General features: G+C 49.6%; 7 protein-coding genes across 7 annotated transcripts; 5 read left to right on the top strand and 2 right to left on the bottom strand.

Moving 5' to 3' along the window:
• Positions 1-236: 236 nt before the first annotated feature.
• On the top strand, positions 237-2,436 carry BHQ10_010044 (uncharacterized protein; the record flags this gene model as incomplete). Its single annotated transcript, XM_040872631.1, has 2 exons — positions 237-266; positions 361-2,436. The coding sequence occupies 2 exons, from the start codon at positions 237-239 to the stop codon at positions 2,434-2,436; spliced, it is 2,106 nt and encodes a 701-aa protein (XP_040738546.1).
• Positions 2,437-2,612: 176 nt separating this feature from the next.
• BHQ10_010043 (uncharacterized protein) lies at positions 2,613-4,110 on the bottom strand (the record flags this gene model as incomplete). Its single annotated transcript, XM_040872630.1, has 5 exons — positions 2,613-2,653; positions 2,715-3,434; positions 3,555-3,757; positions 3,815-3,900; positions 3,955-4,110. 5 exons carry the CDS (start codon positions 4,108-4,110, stop codon positions 2,613-2,615), a joined length of 1,206 nt encoding a protein of 401 aa, XP_040738545.1.
• Positions 4,111-4,486: 376 nt separating this feature from the next.
• On the bottom strand, positions 4,487-6,185 carry BHQ10_010042 (uncharacterized protein; the record flags this gene model as incomplete). Its single annotated transcript, XM_040872629.1, has 4 exons — positions 4,487-5,414; positions 5,481-5,576; positions 5,625-6,041; positions 6,088-6,185. 4 exons carry the CDS (start codon positions 6,183-6,185, stop codon positions 4,487-4,489), a joined length of 1,539 nt encoding a protein of 512 aa, XP_040738544.1.
• Positions 6,186-7,853: 1,668 nt separating this feature from the next.
• Positions 7,854-12,120, top strand: BHQ10_010041 (uncharacterized protein; the record flags this gene model as incomplete). The annotated part of the gene is made up of 3 exons (XM_040872628.1): positions 7,854-8,105; positions 8,153-8,250; positions 8,298-12,120. The coding sequence occupies 3 exons, from the start codon at positions 7,854-7,856 to the stop codon at positions 12,118-12,120; spliced, it is 4,173 nt and encodes a 1,390-aa protein (XP_040738543.1).
• Positions 12,121-13,853: 1,733 nt separating this feature from the next.
• On the top strand, positions 13,854-15,543 carry BHQ10_010040 (uncharacterized protein; the record flags this gene model as incomplete). The annotated part of the gene is made up of 2 exons (XM_040872627.1): positions 13,854-13,987; positions 14,052-15,543. The coding sequence occupies 2 exons, from the start codon at positions 13,854-13,856 to the stop codon at positions 15,541-15,543; spliced, it is 1,626 nt and encodes a 541-aa protein (XP_040738542.1).
• A 306-nt stretch (positions 15,544-15,849) lies between these two features.
• On the top strand, positions 15,850-18,268 carry BHQ10_010039 (uncharacterized protein; the record flags this gene model as incomplete). The annotated part of the gene is made up of 8 exons (XM_040872625.1): positions 15,850-15,883; positions 15,945-16,069; positions 16,119-16,218; positions 16,281-16,375; positions 16,429-17,120; positions 17,167-17,502; positions 17,557-18,187; positions 18,242-18,268. The coding sequence occupies 8 exons, from the start codon at positions 15,850-15,852 to the stop codon at positions 18,266-18,268; spliced, it is 2,040 nt and encodes a 679-aa protein (XP_040738541.1).
• A 1,581-nt stretch (positions 18,269-19,849) lies between these two features.
• BHQ10_010038 (uncharacterized protein) lies at positions 19,850-22,471 on the top strand (the record flags this gene model as incomplete). The annotated part of the gene is made up of 4 exons (XM_040872624.1): positions 19,850-20,240; positions 20,287-20,316; positions 20,361-22,274; positions 22,341-22,471. The coding sequence occupies 4 exons, from the start codon at positions 19,850-19,852 to the stop codon at positions 22,469-22,471; spliced, it is 2,466 nt and encodes an 821-aa protein (XP_040738540.1).
• Positions 22,472-22,596: the final 125 nt, after the last annotated feature.

The raw sequence follows: 22,596 nt of genomic DNA, 5'->3' as shown, positions 1-22,596 counted from the left end.
AAATACAGGGCGATAAAGCTTCGATTGGCATTTTGCATTGTTTTTTATTTCTCGCGCGTGTATTTTCGTGTGCATATTTTCAAGCGATCAGTTATGTTATGATTACCCTTTTCGGGAGTTGCGTACGTATTTGACACGACGAGACGATATTCTTTTCCTTTTTGGTTTTTTGATACTTGGTGAGTCTTTCTTTTCTATTATCAGGGATTAAAATACTATATCACGAGAAATTGGAAATGGAGAAACCATCAATTGATGATGCGGAGGTTTGTTTATTTTCTGCATGCACGACATTTTCTATCTGATACATCACGAGCATTTTCGGCAGCCAGAAAGAAGTACTGACGAGATCTGTCACAGCATTCGCSCCCGCCATATTACTACACGCCATACATAGACATTGAACTCCAATTCGACCCGCTCCAGGCTGACCCGCTGCTCCAGAAATCGCTCGTGCTTGGTGATAGCGATAGCGACAACGAAACCGACAATCTGGAAGGGGATGCTACGTTTACAGACACGGATAACGACTATCCCTACGCGTACGGCCATTATCAACCTCGACGCGGATACAAATACGGATATCAAACACTCAGTATGACGACAACGGCAACGACAACGGCGTCGAATAGCTTGAACAAGCGCAAATTCGTGGCGCCTGCAGCTGCACCAGTAGCAACTGATTTGTCAGATGACACGTCTGATGTGTCTGGGCGGTTTGATGACGCTGATGAATCTGATGTTATGCAAGTAGAACCTGCTTCTGTCGTTCCTGCTGTAGACGAAAAGGTTGAGGACAATAAATCCGTCCACTCCGCCAAAAGAGGGAGATCGAATGGCTGGCCGCTACAGAGCGAGATTGCTTACGACGAAAATGGCATGAAGATTGATTTGAGTGCGCGCCGCAACACGCCTACGCCTACGCCTGGTAAAGCGAAAAATCGCGCTGAGCCGGTGTTGAGGATTCGTCGCTCTAGGTTTATCGAGGGGAGTATGAATGATCGTGTTAGCGAGAAGCCGCCTAGTATTTACTTTCAGGAGGATCATCATCGCGCCCAAGGAAGTGAGGAGGCCACCCAGAGTTACTCGCAGGCGTCAACAGTGGATAAAAAACTGGAGAAACGATCGTCTGGGATCTTTCGTTTTGGCAAGGCTATTGCCTCTGCTTTCCACCCCTTTGGCGCATCAAAGGGAAGCAGCAAGGCGGAGCAAGACAGCGTCGCCAAATCGCAAAAGGAGATTATGAAGCAGCGGCAGCTCAAAGCGGAGAAGGCTTATGCTGAGTTGAAAAAGTCGGGATACAAAGGGACTGTCGTTAATCCTAACGTCAACTTCAGAAATCAAGTTGATGCGGGTATTGCCGATGAGACTTGGAAATCCATTCAGGAGAAAATGGGGTACAAACTGCCTGATGAAAGTCGCATTTCTCAGGATGATACTCTTGTCGGTGTAAGCGGTGACGGGCTTGGACCTATGTCTCCGGACAGAGGGGTGTCGAAGTTGAAGTCGTTTTCGGAGCTGCGAAAGCGGACTTCGAATCTCAGTATTCCGGCGCTACGGTTTCGTGATGTGTCTCCTATGAGCATGCGGTCGTCGATGGAGAGAGACGGCGAGCAGGATAATAGTCCGCATCGACCCATGGAAAGACGCCAGTCACGCAAAGAGCTACACAAACAAGCTAAGCTGTTGAAGCGGGTTAGCAATCTGGAAGACAAGCTGGAGCGCGCTCGACGAGAATTGAGAGAATACGGCCCTGGTAATGATAATGAAAGTCAGATGCCTATCCCGAAAATCTGTGTTGATGACGAGCATGACCGTCATTTTGCACCGGGTACTCTCCCAACGCTGCTTTCCGAGCGACTTCTCGAGGCAGGCTACGTTCAGGGAACGAGCCAAAGGACCGCAAAATGGCCACCGGTCGATAGTCTGTCGCGCAAACGCAAGTCACCTGTTCCTATGCCTGTCGATGTGGTGCATGATACCGATGTCGAAGAATACGACGCCGGCTGCGGGAAGCCTGATGATGATGATGATGCTGCTGCTGACAGCAGCAGCAGCAAACCACGACTACGCAACACACTCAAATCCGCACGCGACAAACGCGCTTCTAGTCTAACCACCAAAGCCAGCCAGCGGTTAAAAGCGAAGCAGTCTTCTCGGAATTTGCGTGCGGCAGCAAGCACAACTCCGACTAAAGAAGAGGGAAAGTGCTTACAAGAACAGGAAGGGAACAAGTCTACTACAACGACGCCCTCATCGACCTACAAAAGTCGGGGGTTGACTTACGGCAGTGATCATGAGAATATCCCGCCTGTGCCTCCTGTTCCAAAGGAGTTGCTGAGTGGCAAGTCTCCTTCTAAAGAGAAGAATGTACTTTCTACAATCAAGGCGAGAATCCCGTCAAAGGAGTTTTCATGGCCCGAGGATATATTTTGATTTTATCTTTCTGCTTACTGTTTCATGCCCATATGCAGTACTATTCATGTTTGGTTTGATGATCTTTCTTGCATTTACATGTCGAGTTAAGCGAGCGAGCGAATGATCTGTAAGTAACGATTGATGAGGCGTTTTTGGTTATCGGGAGTATCAGGTATACGAATCCATTCATTCATCTAAAAAATCGCCGTCGCATTCGGGTGTGATGACACGCCCCCTAACCATGGTCAGCCCAGCACAATCTAAACAGTCCAAAAAAGGTGGGAGGAAAGACAAACCAAAAATGATATCCGGCGCACTCGACAAAAAGAACGTCCACCTCTTCTGCCTTCTACAGACCTCTGCCACACCCTCCAAATCCCACATTTCGCCGAGCGGCATCCCCCACAGCGCGAGTACGTATTCATGCAACAACCACCCTCCCTTTCCGTCACCACTGGGCCCCGTTTCAAGGGATGGCCATCTCTCGAAACTAGGTGCGTCGCCCGCAACCGCCGAGAAGTAACTATCGTGCAACCACGTTAGAGTCAAGGGATCCTGGGCAAGACCCGCCCATTCCTGCGATCCTTCTGGTTTGATGTCTGACGGTTTCGGTTCAAAGACATGCACATGCCGTTTTGCGGCTGTTGCGCGCTGCTCGTCTGTCAGGTCGTTGTATCTGTCCACCCAGCCCGAGCGCACGAGCAGGATATCACCGATTTGGATGTCGCCTCCCTGACTTGCCGGTGCGATATTGATGCCCTGGAATTTTGCGCATTCGAGGAGATCGGCGAAGCTGATGGAGTGGCCTGTGTATGGGTCGTAGGATTTGCCGGGCGTGGATTGCGCGTACGTCCAGTAGTCGAGTAGGACGGCGCGGCCGGATATTCCGCCTGTTCTTTTCTCTTCGCCTTTAGGTGTTGGTTCTGTCGGCGAGGACCAGTAGTGGATACTGCATTTGAGGTTCTCGTTCGGATGCTGGGTTTGAGTCTGTTCTGGGTCGGGGAGGATATCCGTCGCTTTTGTCTGTCACATAATCAGTACCTCTGCCTCTCACTACCTCTATAGAGTAATGTGGCTGCGGGCTAGACGAACACCGTTATAAAACGACCCGCTCGCAAAATGCGAAAACTACACACCATACACTGTGATCAGCATCACACCTAGCAAAGCTCGAAGAGGAGGAGGGGGTACATGTCGAAACCCATCCCACTGACTCCCGCCCTGCGGATTCATATTGTCGAGAACATCGTCAAACGCGACGCCGCCGCCCAGATCCATGATGCGATGGGTCGCGGGCGTGCGACCGAAGCAGGGCGCTATGGGGACGTGTAGCGGTAGACTTATCAATTAGCGTCTGGTCATTTAAGATCATAAGAGAGGAGGGAGAGGAGGATACTCCAATCGAACCGTCTCGCCCGTGCGAATCTCCGTCTTTGCGGCATTGAAGACTCGTAATGGGGTTAGGAGGTTCAGTCTTCCTATCTACATCACCATCAACACTTGTTGTGCTTGTTAGGCAGTAAAATCACTACATACATAATCATCCTTCCCCCATACCCAAGCCGCATCTTTAGGCGCATCTGGATGATACGGTATGGCTTTCGGTAATTCGCTCCTCAAAGGGAAACTGTCGTTGTTCGGGTCCCAGGGTATGGAGTCTGGGTTCTGCACTTTTCTTTCTGGGGTAGCCATTTCGTCTTATCGTGATTGTGGGAATGAGTAATAATCCTATGATTTTCTGAGAGAAAAAAGGAAGTGTAAGTTAAGAAATTATATACAGGAGGAAAGTCGGTTATTCTTCTATATGCCTCGGTAGCTTGTATGTATGTAGTATGTACAAGACATCAGGATCCGACTCCGTCGGAGCGGAGAGCGATGACCCCTCAAATCTGGAATTGCAAGTTCATTTGCGCTTTTGTGGTCTGTGTGCATATTTCCCTGTGTTTGATCTTCAAGTCTTGCGTCGAAGGTGGTGGAGAAGTGCGGGGATATTGCATCCACATGCTCCGTACAGTAGATATGTCAGCACAGTAGATACCTTATATGTACAGTATATAAATGATACAGGTCAATTTTTATCAACTTTCTCTGTCCCACCACCCTCCGTATCAACCACCGCTTTTCCAGCAACAACCCCAACCCCCGTACTATCAGAACCAATCTCATCCACCAAATCCGCCATAACCGGCGGTCCCGTGAAATGTCTGCGCGCATACGCAAAGTACCAAATGACACTAATCGTCGCAAACCCCGCAAACACTACAGAGGCATAATTCATCGTCGAGGGCGTCACGGGTAGCGATACAGGCATGCAGAACAGCACAACGGCAAGGACAATCCAGACTATCGTGGTGATGTTAATGGCGTACCCGAATCGGCCGAGGGAGAAAGAGGAGTGCTTCACAGCTCGACGGCCGCGTAGCACGTTGATCAAAATGGGGACACCGTACGAAGTCGAAAGGCAGATTGTCGCCACGCCTGTAAAAGAGTTGAATGCCGCGCTGGAGCCGAAATAGATTAATCCCAGCAGACAGTCCACGACTGCACTCAGGATAATCGCATTTACAGGCACGTCAAGAGATTTGTTGACTTTTTGCCAAGCGCTGAACCCTGGGATTGCACCGTCGCGAGCAAATGCGTAGGTGCAGCGACTGGCTGCGGTGAGTGCACCGATGCCTGCAAAGAGCATGATTCCAAGAATCAAAAACAAAAGACCGAAGCCGCCTCCAGCAGAGCCCGTGACGGTCTTGAAGAGTAATCCGATGGGCTGGCCGTTGGCAACTGCGAGGAGGACATCGACAGGTGGTAGCGTGAACAAGATCGGGATCAAGTAGATCAGTCCTGTGACTCCAGCGGCCACGACGGACAGAACAATTGCTCGTGGCACTTCGAGATGAGGATTTTGCACTTCCTCGCACATGGCTGCCACCATGCCATATCCAGTCAGGGTGTAGGCTGCTTGTAGAAGACCGACGAAGAATGCCCATCCATTTGGCCTAATTTGTTAGCTGAAGTTATAACTACTTGAATGTTAGGGTTAGGGTTGGGTTAGGGGTGAGTACCATCCACTTGACGACGCATCGTAATGCCCAAACACAAACTCGCCCGATCGACGGTCATCAGCCATAGTCAAAAGTGTAACCAGAATAATCACCACACTGGACGCCGTCCAGTAAATGCACACTTTGTTTATCAAGTCTAAATACCTTGACGCAAATATGTTCACCAGCGCGCAGACCAGCATAACCGCCCAAAACATCAGAATCGTCTGATACTGCGTAGGCACATAGTCCTCATTCCACAGCGAAATGGCACTGAGAATAAGCTGGCCGCCCGAGAAATTGATACTCAGCGTCACGGTCCAATTGCCGACGAGCGTCAGCCAGCCGTCGATAAATGACATGATCGGTGCCCATTTCCGGGTCGAGAGCATTGCGCTCCAGTAGTAGACGCCGCCGGCTGTTGGGTATACGGCACAAATTTCGGCCAGGGAGGCAGCAATTGCGATTGAGATGAGAGTGACGAGCACCCAGCCCCAGATGATGGTGACGGATTGGCCGTCTACGAGGGTGATGTAAAGAGTGGTGCTGAGTCCGAAGGGGGCCGCCATGATTGCGAATGACCTGTTACGTTAGATTTGTTCCACCTTTCTGACTGGGGAAAACTTACAAGCCAAGAACACTCAGCATGCTCAGGTTTCGTGGCAGTTCATTCTTGTATCCCATGCGCTCGAGAGCGGCATCGGCGCTGTTTGCCTGGGATGCCATCTTTTCCTACAACTTCTAAGACATCTACCGACGCAATTGAAGCAATTGAGAGAAATGTAAAGGGAAGAAGAACGAGGAGAGGAGAATAAGAGAATAAGGTAATAGCTCACATGACCAGACCCGGTTCTTATAATCTGGAGCAGGGTCCGGTCTCTCCACCGATAAAGTTCAGTTCCGGCGATCCTCTGATAAGCACGACCAGGGCACAATCCTTTACTCGTTTTACGTAGCACGAATAGTAAAACCTTTCGGTCGTTGGCATGCGACGTTAATATCGACGTGAACTCAGACCACAGGCTAGACTCGAAGTGGTACCTTTATTCCGTGCTGTTACTGAATTCAGTGTCTGCCAAGCAGCGTCCCGCATAGGTCTCTTTTCTCTATTTCGAGGATCTTACTACGTAGTACTATGCATGGCGAGGATTGCAAGGTACGTAGAGATATTCTATGCTTCTTCCATGCATCATGATCTCATAGCGCTAATCTCACTATGTTTGTCGCCCTAGGTAATTCAGTCCTCGATGTGGCCCAGCTGGTGTATCTACATTGACTCTCAAGCTGTAGCAGAAAACATCAGTTCATGAGTTTAGCGAGCATCGTGTATGAGATAAACTATACAGCTACCTGTTCGAGTAAGAAGAGAGAGAGGAAGATGTTGGCGGAAGTCCCCCCGAAGGGGAAGGTACAGCCTAGGAATTACGTTGATCCGAGTCGAGGACAACTCGCTCGGACAGGCTCTAATACGTATGTGCTATGTACATCTTTAGCACTACTCAACATAGCATCTATCGACAGTCATTTCATCTAGCCTCAATGTAATTAAGCAAGTCATATTGTCTTGGTAAATTAATGAATTATTTGCCTCAGATCAACCAACGAATCAGAATCAGATCGGCTGTGTTGGCTGGCCGCTCTCGTCCAGCCCAAAGCGGAATAGCGCGTGCTCAAGGCAGTCCTTCGCGCGTTGCTCTCATCCTACTCTCTTACTAATACGTACTAGCAGATGGAGTCCCGTGATCTGGCCAATCGAAGATTGCAGTGCTTTCACTCTCCTCCAGGACGGACCAGGCTCAACTTCAACGCCACAGCTCCCTCACATCTGATGCACCATTCGCTGACCTCTTCGGTCCCGAGAATTGCCAGATACTAGTAGTGCTACTTTCACGGAGAACTAAGTGGTAACTCACCGTACACTTACAGTCTGTTCCTCCACCCGACATCTCGACTCGACTCCTTTCTACCAACAATACGCCGGACAACATCTTACCGGCGGATCCACTACGTATTACACTCGCCCTTCCAACTAGCCCTTCAACTAACGTGCTCCATCGGCCGACCACCGCTGCAAATCTCATACATTACGTTTTCACCCTCACGTCCAATCAGCCGCCTGCAGACTACTTCCGCTGCATCATTTTGCTGGTCCAGGAGGGGGGCTTCATGTTATCGCTACCTACTCTTTGTTAAGCATTTGGTGACACTCGACGCAACGACTACGACGACCCAGTTCGAACTATCGCTGTTGCGTAAATCCTTATCCGCAGTTCAGCCTTCCACCGTACAATCCCCAACCGCTGGGGGGTATACACTCATCGCCGTCGACAGCGGTCACCACGCCGACGGCAGCGCATTACATCTACAGAGGAAGACTAAAGCCGAGTTTGGAAAATGACGACTGCGCTGGACCAGAAAGCGCCTGCGCCGGCGCTGGAATCGTTCCATCCCGTCGAGACCAATGCCGCTTCTATTACACCTCCAAACAGCGCCGACGGCAAGAAAAATGTGTCTGAAGGAGTGCCCTCCGAATTGTCCGACCTCGACTTGGATCAACATGCGGAGGCGCCATCTGTGGAGGCCGTTGAGGAGGATATCGAGCCCGATCACTACTACGAAGGAGGACGGATACCCGTTTTCAAGCCGGTGAGTTACACGGTAAAAGTAATTGAATCGTTACTGATCGCTGCAAGACCATGGACCAATTCCGCGACTTTCAAGCTTTCATTCAAAAGATTGACAAATACGGCATGAAGTCCGGCATCGTCAAAGTCATTCCGCCACAAGAATGGTATGTTCTGTTATTGTGCGCTGCTGTTCAAACCTGACATCATTTAGGAGAGACTCTCTTCCCGCACTCGACGAAGCGGTCAAAAGCATTCGAGTCAAAAATCCCATCATGCAGGAATTTCACGGCGCTCACGGAACTTATACTCAAGCCAACATCGAAAAGCAGCGATCATACAATCTTCCACAGTGGAAATCCCTGTGCGACGACGGAAGCCACCAACCTCCTGCCAGGCGAGGCGAGCGCCGCCGAAATCAAGAGAAAGCCCGTGCTCCTGCTGTCAAGACTCACACCCCGACTGTCAGATCTGGCTCGCAGAAGCGCGGCCCAGGTCGTCCGCCAAAGCGAACGAGAGAAGTCAAAATTAAAGAAGAGTCACCCGTTGATGATCGCTCTGAAAAGTCACGTTTGGAAGGACCGCCAACACCAGTTTCCCCCGAATCGAACCCAGTTGAAGCAAAGACCGAAGACCTCAGCGATGGAGAGGATCTCCCGCCTGCAAAACGTAAAGGCCGACAGCCAAAGTCGGTGTCTGCGCGAAGAAAGCACAATCGCGGCGATGCACCCGACCAGGTGGACGAAGAAGCGTTCAAAGATTTCGACTACCGCATTCACGATAACGACGAATATACCGCCGAACGATGCGACGAGCTGGAGACCGCATACTGGAAATCGCTCATGTTCAACAATCCCATGTACGGAGCGGATATGCCTGGTTCACTCTTTGACGATTCGACCACTTCATGGAACGTGGCAAAGCTTCCCAATCTGCTCGATGTTATAGGACAAAAAGTCCCTGGTGTCAACACTGCTTATTTATACCTCGGCATGTGGAAAGCGACATTTGCCTGGCATTTGGAAGATGTGGACCTGTACAGCATCAACTATATTCATTTTGGTGCTCCAAAACAATGGTACAGCATCTCTCAAGAGGATGCACCTCGCTTCGAAGCAGCCATGAAAAGCTTCTGGCCAAGCGATGCAAAGAACTGTGACCAGTTCCTCCGTCACAAGACGTACTTGGTTTCTCCCAGTATCTTGAAGTCGCGGTTCGGCATCACAGTGAACAAAGTCGTCCACTACGAAGGCGAGTTTATGATCACGTATCCATATGGCTATCACTCTGGATTCAACCTAGGATACAACTGCGCTGAATCGGTCAACTTTGCCACCGAGCAATGGCTGAACTATGGTCGCGTCGCCAAAAAGTGTAATTGCGAGTCCGACAGCGTTTGGATCGACATTGGTGATATCGAGCGAAAATTGCGAGGCGAGCCCACGCCAGAGTACTATGATGAAGAAGATCTTGATAGTGATTTGAGTGATGAGGACGGTGCATCTGACCTGCTCACTCCTCCTAGTAGCGTGCCTGAGAAATCAACTCGCGGTAGAAAGCGCAAGATTGAGGGCGATGAGCCCCGCTCGAAGCGCGCTCGTATGCAGAATCATGCCATTCGCAAGATCCCTTGTGTTCTATGTCCGAATGACATGGACTATGAAGATCTGCTTCCAACAGAGGACGGCAAATTCCATGCACACCGTCGTTGTGCGACGTACATTGAAGAGACCTCTATCCTCCGCGATGATTCTGGACGGGAAGTTGTCTGCGATATTGACAAGATCCCCAAAGCACGCATGGGTCTGAAGTGTCTATTCTGCCGCGAAGTGCGGGGAGCCTGCTTTCAGTGCAATTTCGGGAAATGTACGCGGGCGTACCACCCCACTTGCGCTCTTCTGGCTGGAGTGCAGGTCGAGTTTGGTTCGATTCTGGTGATTGCAGATAGTGGCCAGCAGTACTATGTACCTAGCGTTGACCTGAAATGTAAATATCATCGACAGAAGCGACTCGGCTCGTCGGAGACATCTGATGAAGACCGCAGGGKGGTTCAGGCAGCCAGTCGGCTGTCGATGGGCGATCTGCTGCAGTTCCAGGCCGACAAGGAAATCAACGGAGCCGTTGTGCTGGAAAACCGGCCGATTGAGCGGATGCTGAAGCTCAAGGTGCTGCCCCGCGGCGACATGATTGAGTTGCCATACCGGTGGATTCTGGTCGTGCGCAAGACCAATTTCGCACCACTTCCACCAGGGACACAGCCGCTGCCTGCTCATCTGGTGCGAAAGGCCGAAACACACCGCGACCTGTCCACCACGGTGCCTCAACCGGGGACGCCGTTCCACGATGCCAACGCACCATTCCAGTGGGCGGAGTTCGAGATGGCACCGCTCCCAGCAGAGGCGATTCGCGTGCACGTCGACATTGCTAGCGACAAGCCGGAGCAAATCTGGTATTATCTGGGCGAGACGTCGACAGAATGCAGAGCGCAGTTTACACACAACCCTAGTGTAACGGTCCACAACGCGCGGTCGAATTTCCTAGAGATGGTGAAGTCAGCTAGCGCGTTGTCCGCGGGCCGATTTCGCCTGCCTAGTGGTAGTGCTGTTGGTGTCGGAAGGAGAACCCCCCACCACCTCTCTGCCCCTCCAAACACAACGCTTCCCAGTTCTTCTTCGTCATTGCAGCGCCGCTCCCCAAACACTGCAATGACTCCTGCCTACCGACACCTTCCACCCCATCATCATCTCTCTCACTTCCACAATGCTGCTGCCAATACCAATTCCTCTGCTCACTTCTACGCCGCTAATGCTGTCCGCCCTAACCCCTACGCCGCCTTCCCGAAATCTCAGCCCGATCCGCCTTCGAATACTTTTGCCAATGTGCGGGAGTTGATCGCTCGTCGCCGCCTGGCGCAAATGACCGACCATGCCAATGTCCTCGCCGGGTACAAAATCGTCAGCTCCGAGCTGGTCGTCGAGACACTCCTCGGGCCTATGGGCTCTGTGCCGCCCGATAATGGCATGGAAAAATTGGAATTGGCCATGGCCCAGCAACGTGTCCAGCCTAGAGCCTTGGACGGCACCTTGCTGCCCCTCCAACCACTCAACATGCGATCGGAAGAAGTCACAACACTGCTTCGGATGCTGCGGTTTTCCGTTGTTACTTATCGCGACCGTCTCGATGTAATTGTCAAAAAGGAGCCCGATTATATAAAACAAGAGCCATTCGATCGGCCCAACTACGGTCGGGTGGCTGGGAGGTTCGCGTACCTGGAACAACAAGCCGCCCAAACACCCGCTGTTTACAAATCACCATACGAGTCGCCCTTTGGCGTAGCCGAATGGGCCAAGAAGGAATATAATCTTGTGGAAGAGGAACCTTTTTCGAAACCGTCGCTGGCCAATGACTACTTCGCGTCGCTGTCGGCTGCCGACCAGGAAAAAATCGTCAAGGCCTGTGGTAGCTGGGTACAAGAACGGATCGTCGAAAGAGCCCCAAGTCACAGTCGACAGAGTTCAACGTCGAATTTTCGCTTGTCGACGGCGCTCGCCCAACAAAATAACAACAATAATAATAACCCGACCATCGACATTACCGCAGTTGATGATATTCCGATGACTGGGATGGATCGGATGGATCGATTAGATCGATTAGATTTTCCATTACATGCAGACTCGCCGAGATCCAGTTTCAGTCGGCCTCATCTGGTCGGGTTTCCATCACCGCACGACTTCACCAGCCATGGTGACCATGATTCATCTATAGTTCCTCGACATCTGTCGGACCATCACGATCTCTTTGGGGACCAGCAAGCCAATACTCGGTTCTGGCAACATGGCCCGTGGGGTCCAGGTGGTGATGGGACGACGCCTATAGAAGAGAATCGGCCGTTCTTTGGGCCTCATGAGCGATTGAAACACGACTACGCTTCGTCTGAACTTTCTATGGGTCGCGGACCGGGTTCCTTGCATTCTGTTGATATGGCTGGATTTGGGATGGACACGACAGAGGATCTGGGTGAAGTCCTCAGTCCTTGACCTACGACCTTGACTATCACTACCTGACCTGACTTCCTCCTGCTCGATCTATGACATTGCCTCTGCCTCAAACCTTCGACGTAAAATTACACATACTTCCGGCACCTACCATCCCATCTGTCACTACGATTTCCCCTACTGTGACTTGTATCCGAATGATGACTGCATGATCTGGGCGTTTATTTTCGTTTCCCGTTATATTATCATTGTTATACCTTTATACTTATGATGTTTGATGACCCCTCATCCCCGACTCGAATGAAAAGTTCGATCGCCTTGTTTACTTTACCCTGTCAAATGTCTCTTTACTTTTTTTGTTCTCGTTTTTGTTTTTGCCGCTGTCAACTACGACAGGCAAATTGTTCTATAGATAGTGTACCGTTACGCGGCATTGCTGTTTGCTTTGCTAATGGATGGATCCGAAGGACGAGAAAAAATTTTCACTCCCGTTTCACTTTCAACCCTCAACACAAATACGACGCAACATCTGATGATGCTCCCGCCCCGATCCCATCCCCCTTTCTCTTTTGATGATCCATTTTGTCCACAGCCGCTCGATTGATATTTTTTTGTTACATAAAAAGAGAGAATCGAATGACACGGTACAGGTGTGGCCTACTTTCGCCCACCTTTTTTTTATCAACATAGAAGTACCCATCGATTTATCACATGCTTTGTAAATAATTATTTTGAATAGATTTGACTCATTCCTCATGCTTGGTATTCCACCGACACAGTACGTCGTCGTATGTAATGTACCCAGTGCCCAGTATAGATATTCAGGCATCAATCTCAGCGAGGTATCCATTTAAGGCCGCGACGTCGCATCCAACATCCAAAAATATTAATAACTTATTATAGAGGTAACTATGGGACAAATTATACTTCATCCAGTTTAAATTATTTTTTATTAGGTGCTTTAGGCCAAGTCTCAGCATTTAACCTTACCTAGGTACTAGTAGTTCTTGGAAGGTTGGAAGTCAACCGGTCCGGTCCTTCACCGTTTACTACGTCTGGTACTACATACTAACTAGTCTCCGGTTTCCGGCTCGGTTAGTGTCCATGGTGGACGTCGACCCGGTTACGTACCAGAAGCCCTAAAGGAGTACTCCTTCTCGTCTGTTCAATTATTGCCACTGTCTTATATAAACTTTTTGGAAGGGCTGGATTGTGCGTTGGTTGGTTGTTGGGGTTTGCGGGGGATTTTCATTCTGCACACAGGGAACTAGGTGTGGGAGATTACTTATTACGTACAAAGTTGAGGGAAATTGTGTGTAGGATTTGGGTTTGTGGTTGAGCTGTCTTTGACATTCAAGAGCTTTTAACGTGGGGTTTGATGGGATATACACAAGTAATTCTATATCAGAGCAAAATTGCAGGATAGGATTAAGAGAAGACTATTACCGGTGAACAATATACCTCGTGGAAAAAACTCCCGGTGTGCGTTTGTAGATCTCCAAGAAAATTTACCTCAAAAGTCAGAGGAATAACCTTGGTATGGACCCTTCCGCCTTCCTGATTGGGATGCCTAGCCCACGTCTCTCGTATTCAGCTATGCTCCAGTCCAGTCCGGGGTATGTACCCTCCTTCGATGTGGAGCCTGGAAGTAGGAGTATATAAACTGCTGTTCCCTAGTTTTTTTTTTTCGATAATCTAGATGAGATGAGCAGAGCTTTACATACCTAGGTATATTCTGCGTGATTATCATCATGGCATCCCCGGACATTCACACCATGGAGCCCAAACCCTCCCACACCTCCAACATAATGCCCGAAAAACACAACACCGTCCGCGCCCTCGTCGAAGCGGACCTGCTGGATGAACGCTACACGCAAACCTCGCGCGGCCTGCGCAGCCGTCACGTGCAGTAAGCCTCCATAAATCGATAGTGTTTTTGGCTTCCTTCACTAATATGGATTGATATGAAACAGGATGATGGCCTTAGGCGGGACTATTGGCACCGGTTTGTTTGTCGGATCCGGTCAATCGCTCGCAATCGGCGGCCCTGCTTCGTTGTTGCTGGGATACTTATTCATATCCGTGCTGGTGTACTGCCTCGTCACCGCCATAGCCGAGATAGGCGCCTACATGCCCGTTCACGGTGGCACGATGAGTTACCACGGTTTCCGGTATGTTAGCCGCAGTCTGGGATTTGCGATGGGGTATCTGTATTGGTACTCAATCGGTATTCTGGTCCCCTACGAGATCACGGCTGCGTCGCTGGTAATCAACTACTGGCATCCCGGTGTGAATGTCGCGGTCTGGATAACGGTCATGTTGGTCGTCATTGTTGCGCTCAATTTCTTGCCGGTTAAGTTTTATGGTGAATCCGAGTTTTGGTTTGCAAGTATCAAGATCCTCACGCTTGTCGGGTTGTTGATGCTCAGTTTTATACTTTTCTGGGGAGGCGGGCCGGATCGCCAGCGGCTTGGGKTTCATTATTGGATGGATCCAGGGTCGTTTAATGCGTATATTGTTCCTGGCGGCGCGGGCCGCTTTGTGGGATTCTTGCAGTGCATTGTTTCGAGTGCAATTGCGTTTATTTTTGCGCCTGAGTTGATCATTATATCCGGTGGGGAGATGGAGTCGCCCAGACGGAATGTGCCGCGTGCTGCGAGGCGGTACATCTATCGATTGGTGTTTTTCTATATTCTTGCCGTTTTGGCTATTGGGGTCATCTGTCCGTCGAACGATAGTCGGTTGACCAATGGTGGTGCTGGCGCTGGCTCATCTCCGTTTGTTGTTGGCATCAAAAACGCGGGGATTCCGATCTTAGATAGTCTCGTCAATGCTGCAGTCCTGACATCGGCCTGGTCCTCTGGCAATTCGTTCTTGTACATGTCTTCCAGATCACTGTACGGACTGGCCATGTCCGGCAATGCACCTAGCGTCATGAAGACCTGTAACCGATGGGGCGTCCCCTGGATTGCAGTGTCGTGTTCCGCAATTTTCTCGCTGCTTGCGTACCTGTCCGTCGGCACATCCAGCTCCGTTGTGTTCAATTGGTTCATCAACTTCACCAACACCTCCGGCTTCATTTCCTGGATATGCTGCTGCATCGTCTACTTCCGATTCCGCAAAGCCGCCGAACTACAGGGCGTTGAGCGCCCGTACAAATCCCGCCTGCAACCATATGGCGCATACGTGGCGATTGTCGGATGCGTGTTCCTGACTCTGATCAATGGGTTTACTGTATTCTTCCCGTCCAAGTGGTCTATCAGTAGTTTCTTCACTGCTTATATCGGTATCCCTGCTTTTTTGCTGCTTTATTTTGGCCACCGTGCGGTGTTTTGGAGGGATCCGTGGGCATGGAGGCCAGAGGAGGTGGATTTGCAGACTGGATTGGATGAGATTCTTGCGGCGGAACGGCCTCCTCCGGTGCGGGACACATGGTGGAAGAAGCTGATGGTTGTGATTGACTAGTTCATTGTACCGGGATACGTAGCGATTTTCCAGTTGTAATTAGCAGATCAATTGTATAAGATAGAGAAGTGTCGAGTAAGATGCTGTTGTTGATCCCATGAGGCGCTCGGTGTAGATTGTGATGTCATACTAAGTGGAGCTATCATGTCACCCCAGACGGGCTGGTCCATCCGCCGTTCTTGCTTTTCGTCTGTTCCTGTTCTCAACCAAAAACACTTCAATCTGTCAATTCAATCGAATAGATCCTGTGTTGTCGTCTCCGGTTCAATTTCTATCTAATTGTCATCATATTTACAGTACACAGCCATGGCAGCTCTCACAGAGCAGCCCGATGGCACTGGTGTGTGCCCCGCTGCTCCTTTATCTGCTACGTCTAGCCAAGCTGTAGCTAACAGTTACAGGTGTCCTCAAACTCGACCCCTGGCTTGAACCGTTCCAAGACGCCCTCAAGACTCGATTTGCTTACGCCCAGGATTGGATCAAGAAGATCAATGATACTGAAGGTGGTCTCGAAAAGTTCAGCAGGGTTCGTGCATATCTTTGACATGGATGATAGACATACTGAGTGGATATAGGGATACGAGAAATTCGGATTCAACATCAAAGAAAACGGCGATATTGTCTACCGAGAATGGGCACCCAGTGCAGTCGAAGCCTACCTTATCGGCGATTTCAGTAAGCGACTTATATCTATATCTGCGATTGAAGCTAAGAAACAGACAATTGGGACAGAAAAGCGCACCCCTTGAAGGTGAATGATTTCGGTGTCTGGGAACTCACCCTCCCCGCCAAAGATGGAGTCCCAGCGATACCGCATGAAAGCAAAGTCAAGGTGCCCACGCTCAGATCCTCGCTCTCGTCGTACCCCATTGACTGAGCCGCCAGATTACCATGGTCACCCGCGCCGGTGAAGTCATCGACAGAATTCCCGCGTGGATTAGACGCGTGACACAAGACCTTGACGTTTCCCCCGTTTACGATGCCGTGTTTTGGAATCCACCCGCAGACAAGAGATACAGCTTCAAGCATGATCGGCCGAAGAAACCTGCCAGTCTCCGAATTTACGAAGCGCACGTCGGTATTTCTTCACCGGAGACAAAGGTTGCGACGTACAAGAACTTTACGTCAAACATGTTGCCTCGGATCAAGTACCTGGGGTATAATGCCATTCAATTGATGGCGATAATGGAGCATGCCTACTATGCTAGTTTCGGTTATCAAGTTAACAATTTCTTTGCGGCAAGTAGCCGTTACGGACCTCCCGAGGATCTGAAGGAACTGATTGATACTGCGCATAGCATGGGAATCGTGGTGTTGCTTGATGTTGTGCACAGCCATGCATCCAAGAATGTGCTAGATGGTTTGAATATGTTTGACGGCAGCGATCATCTCTACTTCCATGCTGGTCCTAAGGGTCAGCATGAGCTTTGGGATAGTCGGTTGTTCAACTATGGTAGCCACGAAGTTCTGCGCTTTCTGCTCAGCAATCTTCGCTTCTGGATGGAGGAGTACAAGTTTGATGGATTCAGATTTGATGGTGTTACTAGCATGCTATATACACATCATGGTATCGGAACGTATGTATCTCCAGCCTCAATTATGCATGATACTTATTCTTGATAGAGGATTCTCCGGTGGATATCACGAGTACTTTGGTCCCGCTGTCGACTCTGACAGCGTTATGTACCTGCAAATCGCCAACGAGATGCTCCATGAGTTATACCCGGATACTATCACCGTCGCTGAGGATGTATCAGGCATGCCGGCCTTGTGTCTGCCTTTATCTCTGGGCGGAGTTGGCTTCGACTACCGTCTTGCTATGGCGGTGCCAGATTTGTATATCAAATGGCTCAAAGAAAAACAAGACGACGAATGGGATATGGGCAAGTTAGTGTTTACTCTGACCGACCGACGACACGGCGAAAAGACTATTGCGTATGCAGAGAGTCACGACCAAGCGTAAGCATTCGTTTCTTGTTGTACATTGTTGCATGCTCACTGCTAACTATACAGTCTTGTCGGCGACAAAACTTTGATGATGTGGCTGTGTGACAAGGAAATGTACACCAACATGTCAGTCCTGAGCGAGTTGACTCCCGTCATTGACCGCGGCATGTCCCTTCACAAGATGATTCGACTAGTTACACACGGCTTGGGTGGCGAGGGGTGGCTCAACTTTGAAGGCAACGAATTTGGTCATCCTGAGTGGCTCGACTTTCCCCGTGCTGGAAATAACAACTCCTTTTGGTACGCACGTCGTCAGTTGAATTTGACCGACGACCATCTACTCCGCTACCGATTCCTGAACGACTTTGATCGTGCCATGCAAGTAACCGAGGAGAAATACGGCTGGTTACACGCGCCACAAGCATACGTCAGCCTGAAGAACGAGAGCGACAAGGTGATTGTCTTTGAGCGTGCAGGACTGTTATGGGTATTCAACTTCCATCCTACCCAAAGCTTCGCCGATTACCGCGTCGGCGTCGAGCAGGAAGGCACATATCGCATTATTCTAGACACGGACGACGTTGATTTTGGCGGACACGGCCGTAATCAAAAGGAGACTCGATTTTTTACCACCGATTTCCCATGGAACGATCGCAAGAACTTTTTGCAGGTTTATATTCCGGCCAGGACTGCTTTGGTAATTGCCCACTGTCCGTGTCCGTAGAGTCGTGATTATTCTAACGTTGAGCAGGTCTTTGCTCTCGAGAGCACTCTTTAATCGGGCTTTGTCTCAACGTGAGGCGGTCGCATTCTTCGTCATATTATCTGGTTTCGTTTTCATCGTACATTAATCAATATACCCATACTGGTAAATGTTGCAGCACACGCACGATACACGATTTAATAGTAGTAAGCAATTAAATTGAAATTGTACATCTAGTCTGTATAAATAATTTACGTCGACGTATTGTATAGTAGGGAAAATATATACGTATCAGCAATTCCACATGCAAGAAACTCGTGGACTCCCCTTTATCGCTCTGCTAGCAACCACAACAATTTCTCCGCGAAAGAGGAGGTATGGATGATAGTAAGTAAAAATTCATGAATACATAAACATAAGGACCCCAGTGTGCATGGTCAAGCAGTTAATGGATGGCGGAGAGAAAAGCGGCCCATATCTTCAAGCCGCAAGGCGGATCGAACACGAGTCCTGGGTAAAACTCATTGCACTATCTTGGGTATCGAGGTCCTCATTTTCCCGCTCGGTTATCCATCCTGCCGCATACTGCTAAGGAATAAGACGGCGGGGGAGTGGGACGATTCCTGTTTATTGTAGACTACATGTACCTTTAGTATGCAAAAATACCTGCGGTAGTGGATCTCCATTTGACCGAAGGACGTCATTTGCTGCTCTTTCTCGTTTGATTCTATACCCAATACCTAAGTACGAGAAGAGCCTGGGGCTATCATCCTCGGGTTTTGTTTATATACGTAGCATGCGATATGCGCGGCTGATTTCCCCGGACACGCTTTGACTTATTAACAGTGTCATCGTCAATATTCTATATAATATCTTCATCTATATCAGTTCGTTCTCTTGCTCGTTCATCCGTTGCGGGATACCTACTTTTTTCACATTTCACTTACCCATGCAACTCACGGCTATACGACTTGTCTAAATACAGAATTGGAGAGCTCTGCAAGATAACACATTACCACTCCAACTCGCGCTAAAATATCCTTGCGACAAAGCTAGTCCCTCTATGCGATATTCGCAGCTAGCAGAAGCTTCCGTTGGACCGCAACTGCCAACAGCATCTATCTCTTCGAAATCTTAGACATTTGCTCCGTTCGCCCTACGACAGTCCGATTACGGTGGACGCTAAGTGGTAGTCTAGACTTATACCGAATTACTTGCTAGAGACTTGTCATTACTTGAGTGTACCGGTTGTTCCGTTCCCCCGGATTGCGAGACAGCTCCCCTCACTAACTAGTATCCTATCCCCCGCGCACGACGCAACAGCGCTGGAAGCTGTCCTATCCACTCTCGGTTGATTGAGCCGATTAATTTCGAGTGAGTATATCTTTCCTCTGTCGCTATTTGTTTTTCATTCTTGCAGAATCTTCTTCTTGTCTACTGTTGTGACTGCTGTGTCTGCCTATATCACATGCCAATATACATCCCGTGATAACATCCCAACTCCTGTTCGAACTTTGCGTACATTTTGATATCAGTCATCAGGCTATGCCGTACTACTGTCTCCAAGATTGCCATTATTTCTACCGTAGCGCATTGCGTCTTCTCTCCGTTCCGACTTTCCTCGCCTCTTTATACGCTTGATTTGAGAACAACAAAATGGCTTACTCACGTCTTGCAGTCAAAGTGTTCAACATGACTTCCTCCGGAAGCGAGGCAATCTTGCCTTCTACCATGAACCTATCAGGCGATCAAACCGAGGCCTCCAATCCATTGCGTGACGCCGACGTTCCATCGTCAACGTCAACGCCAACACCGACAAAGAAGGGAGTCACGTTTGCAAATCAGGACTCGTTGCCAAAGCTACCTATTCCAGATTTGGAGAGTACGTGTCGGAAGTACCTGGAGTCCTTGGCGCCGCTGCAGAGTCCCAGAGAGCATGAAGACACCAAAGCAGCGGTGCATGAATTTCTGAAGACGGATGGACCGGAGTTGCAGGAGAGGTTGAAGAAGTATGCTTCTTCAAAGACGAGTTATATCGAGCAGTTTTGTACGTGTGTTCGTTTCTGAGTATGGCTATGTGGCTGACTGTTTAGGGTACGATTCGTATTTGAATTTCGACAATTGTAAGTTATTCCAAGCCATTTGATAGCCAATACTGACTGATTAGCTGTCGTTTTGAATCTGAATCCCTTCTTCTTGCTGGAAGACGACCCGACGCCCGCCAGAAACAATCAGGTCACTCGCGCTGCCTCTCTTGTATCCTCGGCTCTATCATTTGTTCGCGCAGTCCGTCGCGAGGAACTCCCCCCTGACAAAGTCAAGTCCACACCCTTGTGCATGTATCAGTACTCAAGATTATTCGGCACGGCACGCGTGCCCACCGAGAACGGCTGTATCATCGGCCAAAATTCAACCGCCAAACATATTGTAGTCCTCTGCCGCGGCCAATTCTACTGGTTCGACGTCCTTGACGACAACAGCGATCTCATCATGAGCGAGAAGGACATCACAATCAATCTGCAGGTCATTCTTGATGATGCACAGCAGACCCCTATCCAAGAAGCAGCCAAGGAGGCACTAGGTATCCTGAGTACGGAGAATCGTAAAGTGTGGTCTGGATTGAGAGATTTGCTCACCAAAGATCCCGGATCGAATAACGCTGAATGCCTGCATATCGTTGACAGCGCCATATTTGTGCTTTGTTTGGATCATATGGAACCAACGAGCACCACCGATCTATGTGGAAATATGCTATGCGGCACGAGTGAGATAGTTCGCGGCGTCCAGATTGGAACATGCATCAACCGGTGGTACGATAAGCTGCAAATTATTGTCTGTCAAAACGGTAGCGCAGGTATCAATTTTGAGCATACTGGTGTCGATGGTCATACTGTTTTACGATTCGCCAGTGACGTCTACACGGACACGATTCTGCGATATGCAAAGACAATCAATGGCCAAGCTCCTTCGCTATGGGCGTCCAACAGCCCTGACCCGGCGAAACGAGATCCCCGTAGTTTTGGCAATGTGAGCACAACACCTCGCAAGCTTCAATGGGACATGATCCCGGAACTGAGCATTGCGCTTCGTTTCGCCGAGTCGCATTTAGCCGATCTCTTACATCAACATGAATTCCAGGTGCTTGATTTTTCGGGCTATGGGAAGAATTTCATCACGTCGGCTGGCTTCTCGCCAGATGCGTTTGTGCAAATGGCGTTCCAAGCTGCTTACTATGGTCTGTATGGTCGAGTCGAGAATACATATGAACCAGCTATGACCAAGATGTTTTTGCACGGTCGGACGGAAGCCATCAGACCCGTTACTAACGAGTCAATTGACTTTGTCAAGACGTTCTGGGGCGACAATCCGCCCGAAGCCAAAGTTGCTGCACTGAAAAAAGCGACAGAAAAACATACCGCAATCACCAAGGAATGCGCAAAGGCGCAGGGACAGGACCGGCATTTGTACGCCCTGTTTTGTGTATGGCAGCGATCACTCGATGGTGTGTCGTCAGTTGACGAGTCAGTTTCTGTAGACGATAGGGCATCAGATGAGAATGGAGGATATGCCAGCAGCGGCAGCAGCGGAAGTTTCAGCAGCGGTAGAAGCAACAGCACAAGTAGTTTCCGTACTCGACCGTCACCACCACCCMCCGTMCCCGCCATTTTCAACGACGCTGGCTGGGACAAGACCAACAACACAATCTTGTCCACATCAAACTGCGGCAACCCAGCTCTGCGTCATTTCGGGTTTGGTCCTACTTCCGGTGACGGGTTCGGAATCGGATATATCATCAAAGACGACTCGATATCGATATGTGCGTCGTCCAAACATAGGCAAACGTCTCGATTGATGGATACGTTGGAGTCGTATTTGCTTGAGATTCGCAAGTTGATTCGAGCTACGAGTCGTAAGACGACGAGTCCGCGGACGAGCCGGGCGAGGGAGATGGAGATTTTGTCGGAGAGATTGGAGAATAGGCGTGGCCGGTTGATACGGCAGGATACCAGTCATGGACGGGGTGGCACGGAGACGCCGACTACGGATAGCGGGGATGTGGAGGATGACGGGATGGGAGGATGTACGTTCCCCCCCTTTTACTACATCAGACCGAACGAGTGACTGACTGACTGACTGACTGCTACAGATGGGTTCTTCGATGCGGGAATGCTGTTACATGCGCTCAAAGGTGTGCAGGGGGACCGGCAGCGGGTTGGAGGCGAAAAGGTTGAGAGGAGAAGACCGGTTGGGAAGAAGTTGCAGTTGGCTGAGTATTAGCTGTTATGTCATTGAAGCTTGATATCCATAGTCACATAATGTCATTCATCATTGATTATCAATACATCCGTCCCCGCATACCATGCAAATATAAGCAAGAAAGAATATATATACAACATCGAAAA

Source organism: Talaromyces amestolkiae, assembly GCF_001896365.1.
Source record: "Talaromyces amestolkiae strain CIB chromosome Unknown scaffold28.1, whole genome shotgun sequence".
In the NCBI taxonomy this organism is placed as follows: Eukaryota; Fungi; Ascomycota; class Eurotiomycetes; order Eurotiales; family Trichocomaceae; genus Talaromyces; species Talaromyces amestolkiae.
This window is presented reverse-complemented; position numbering and strand designations above follow the sequence as displayed.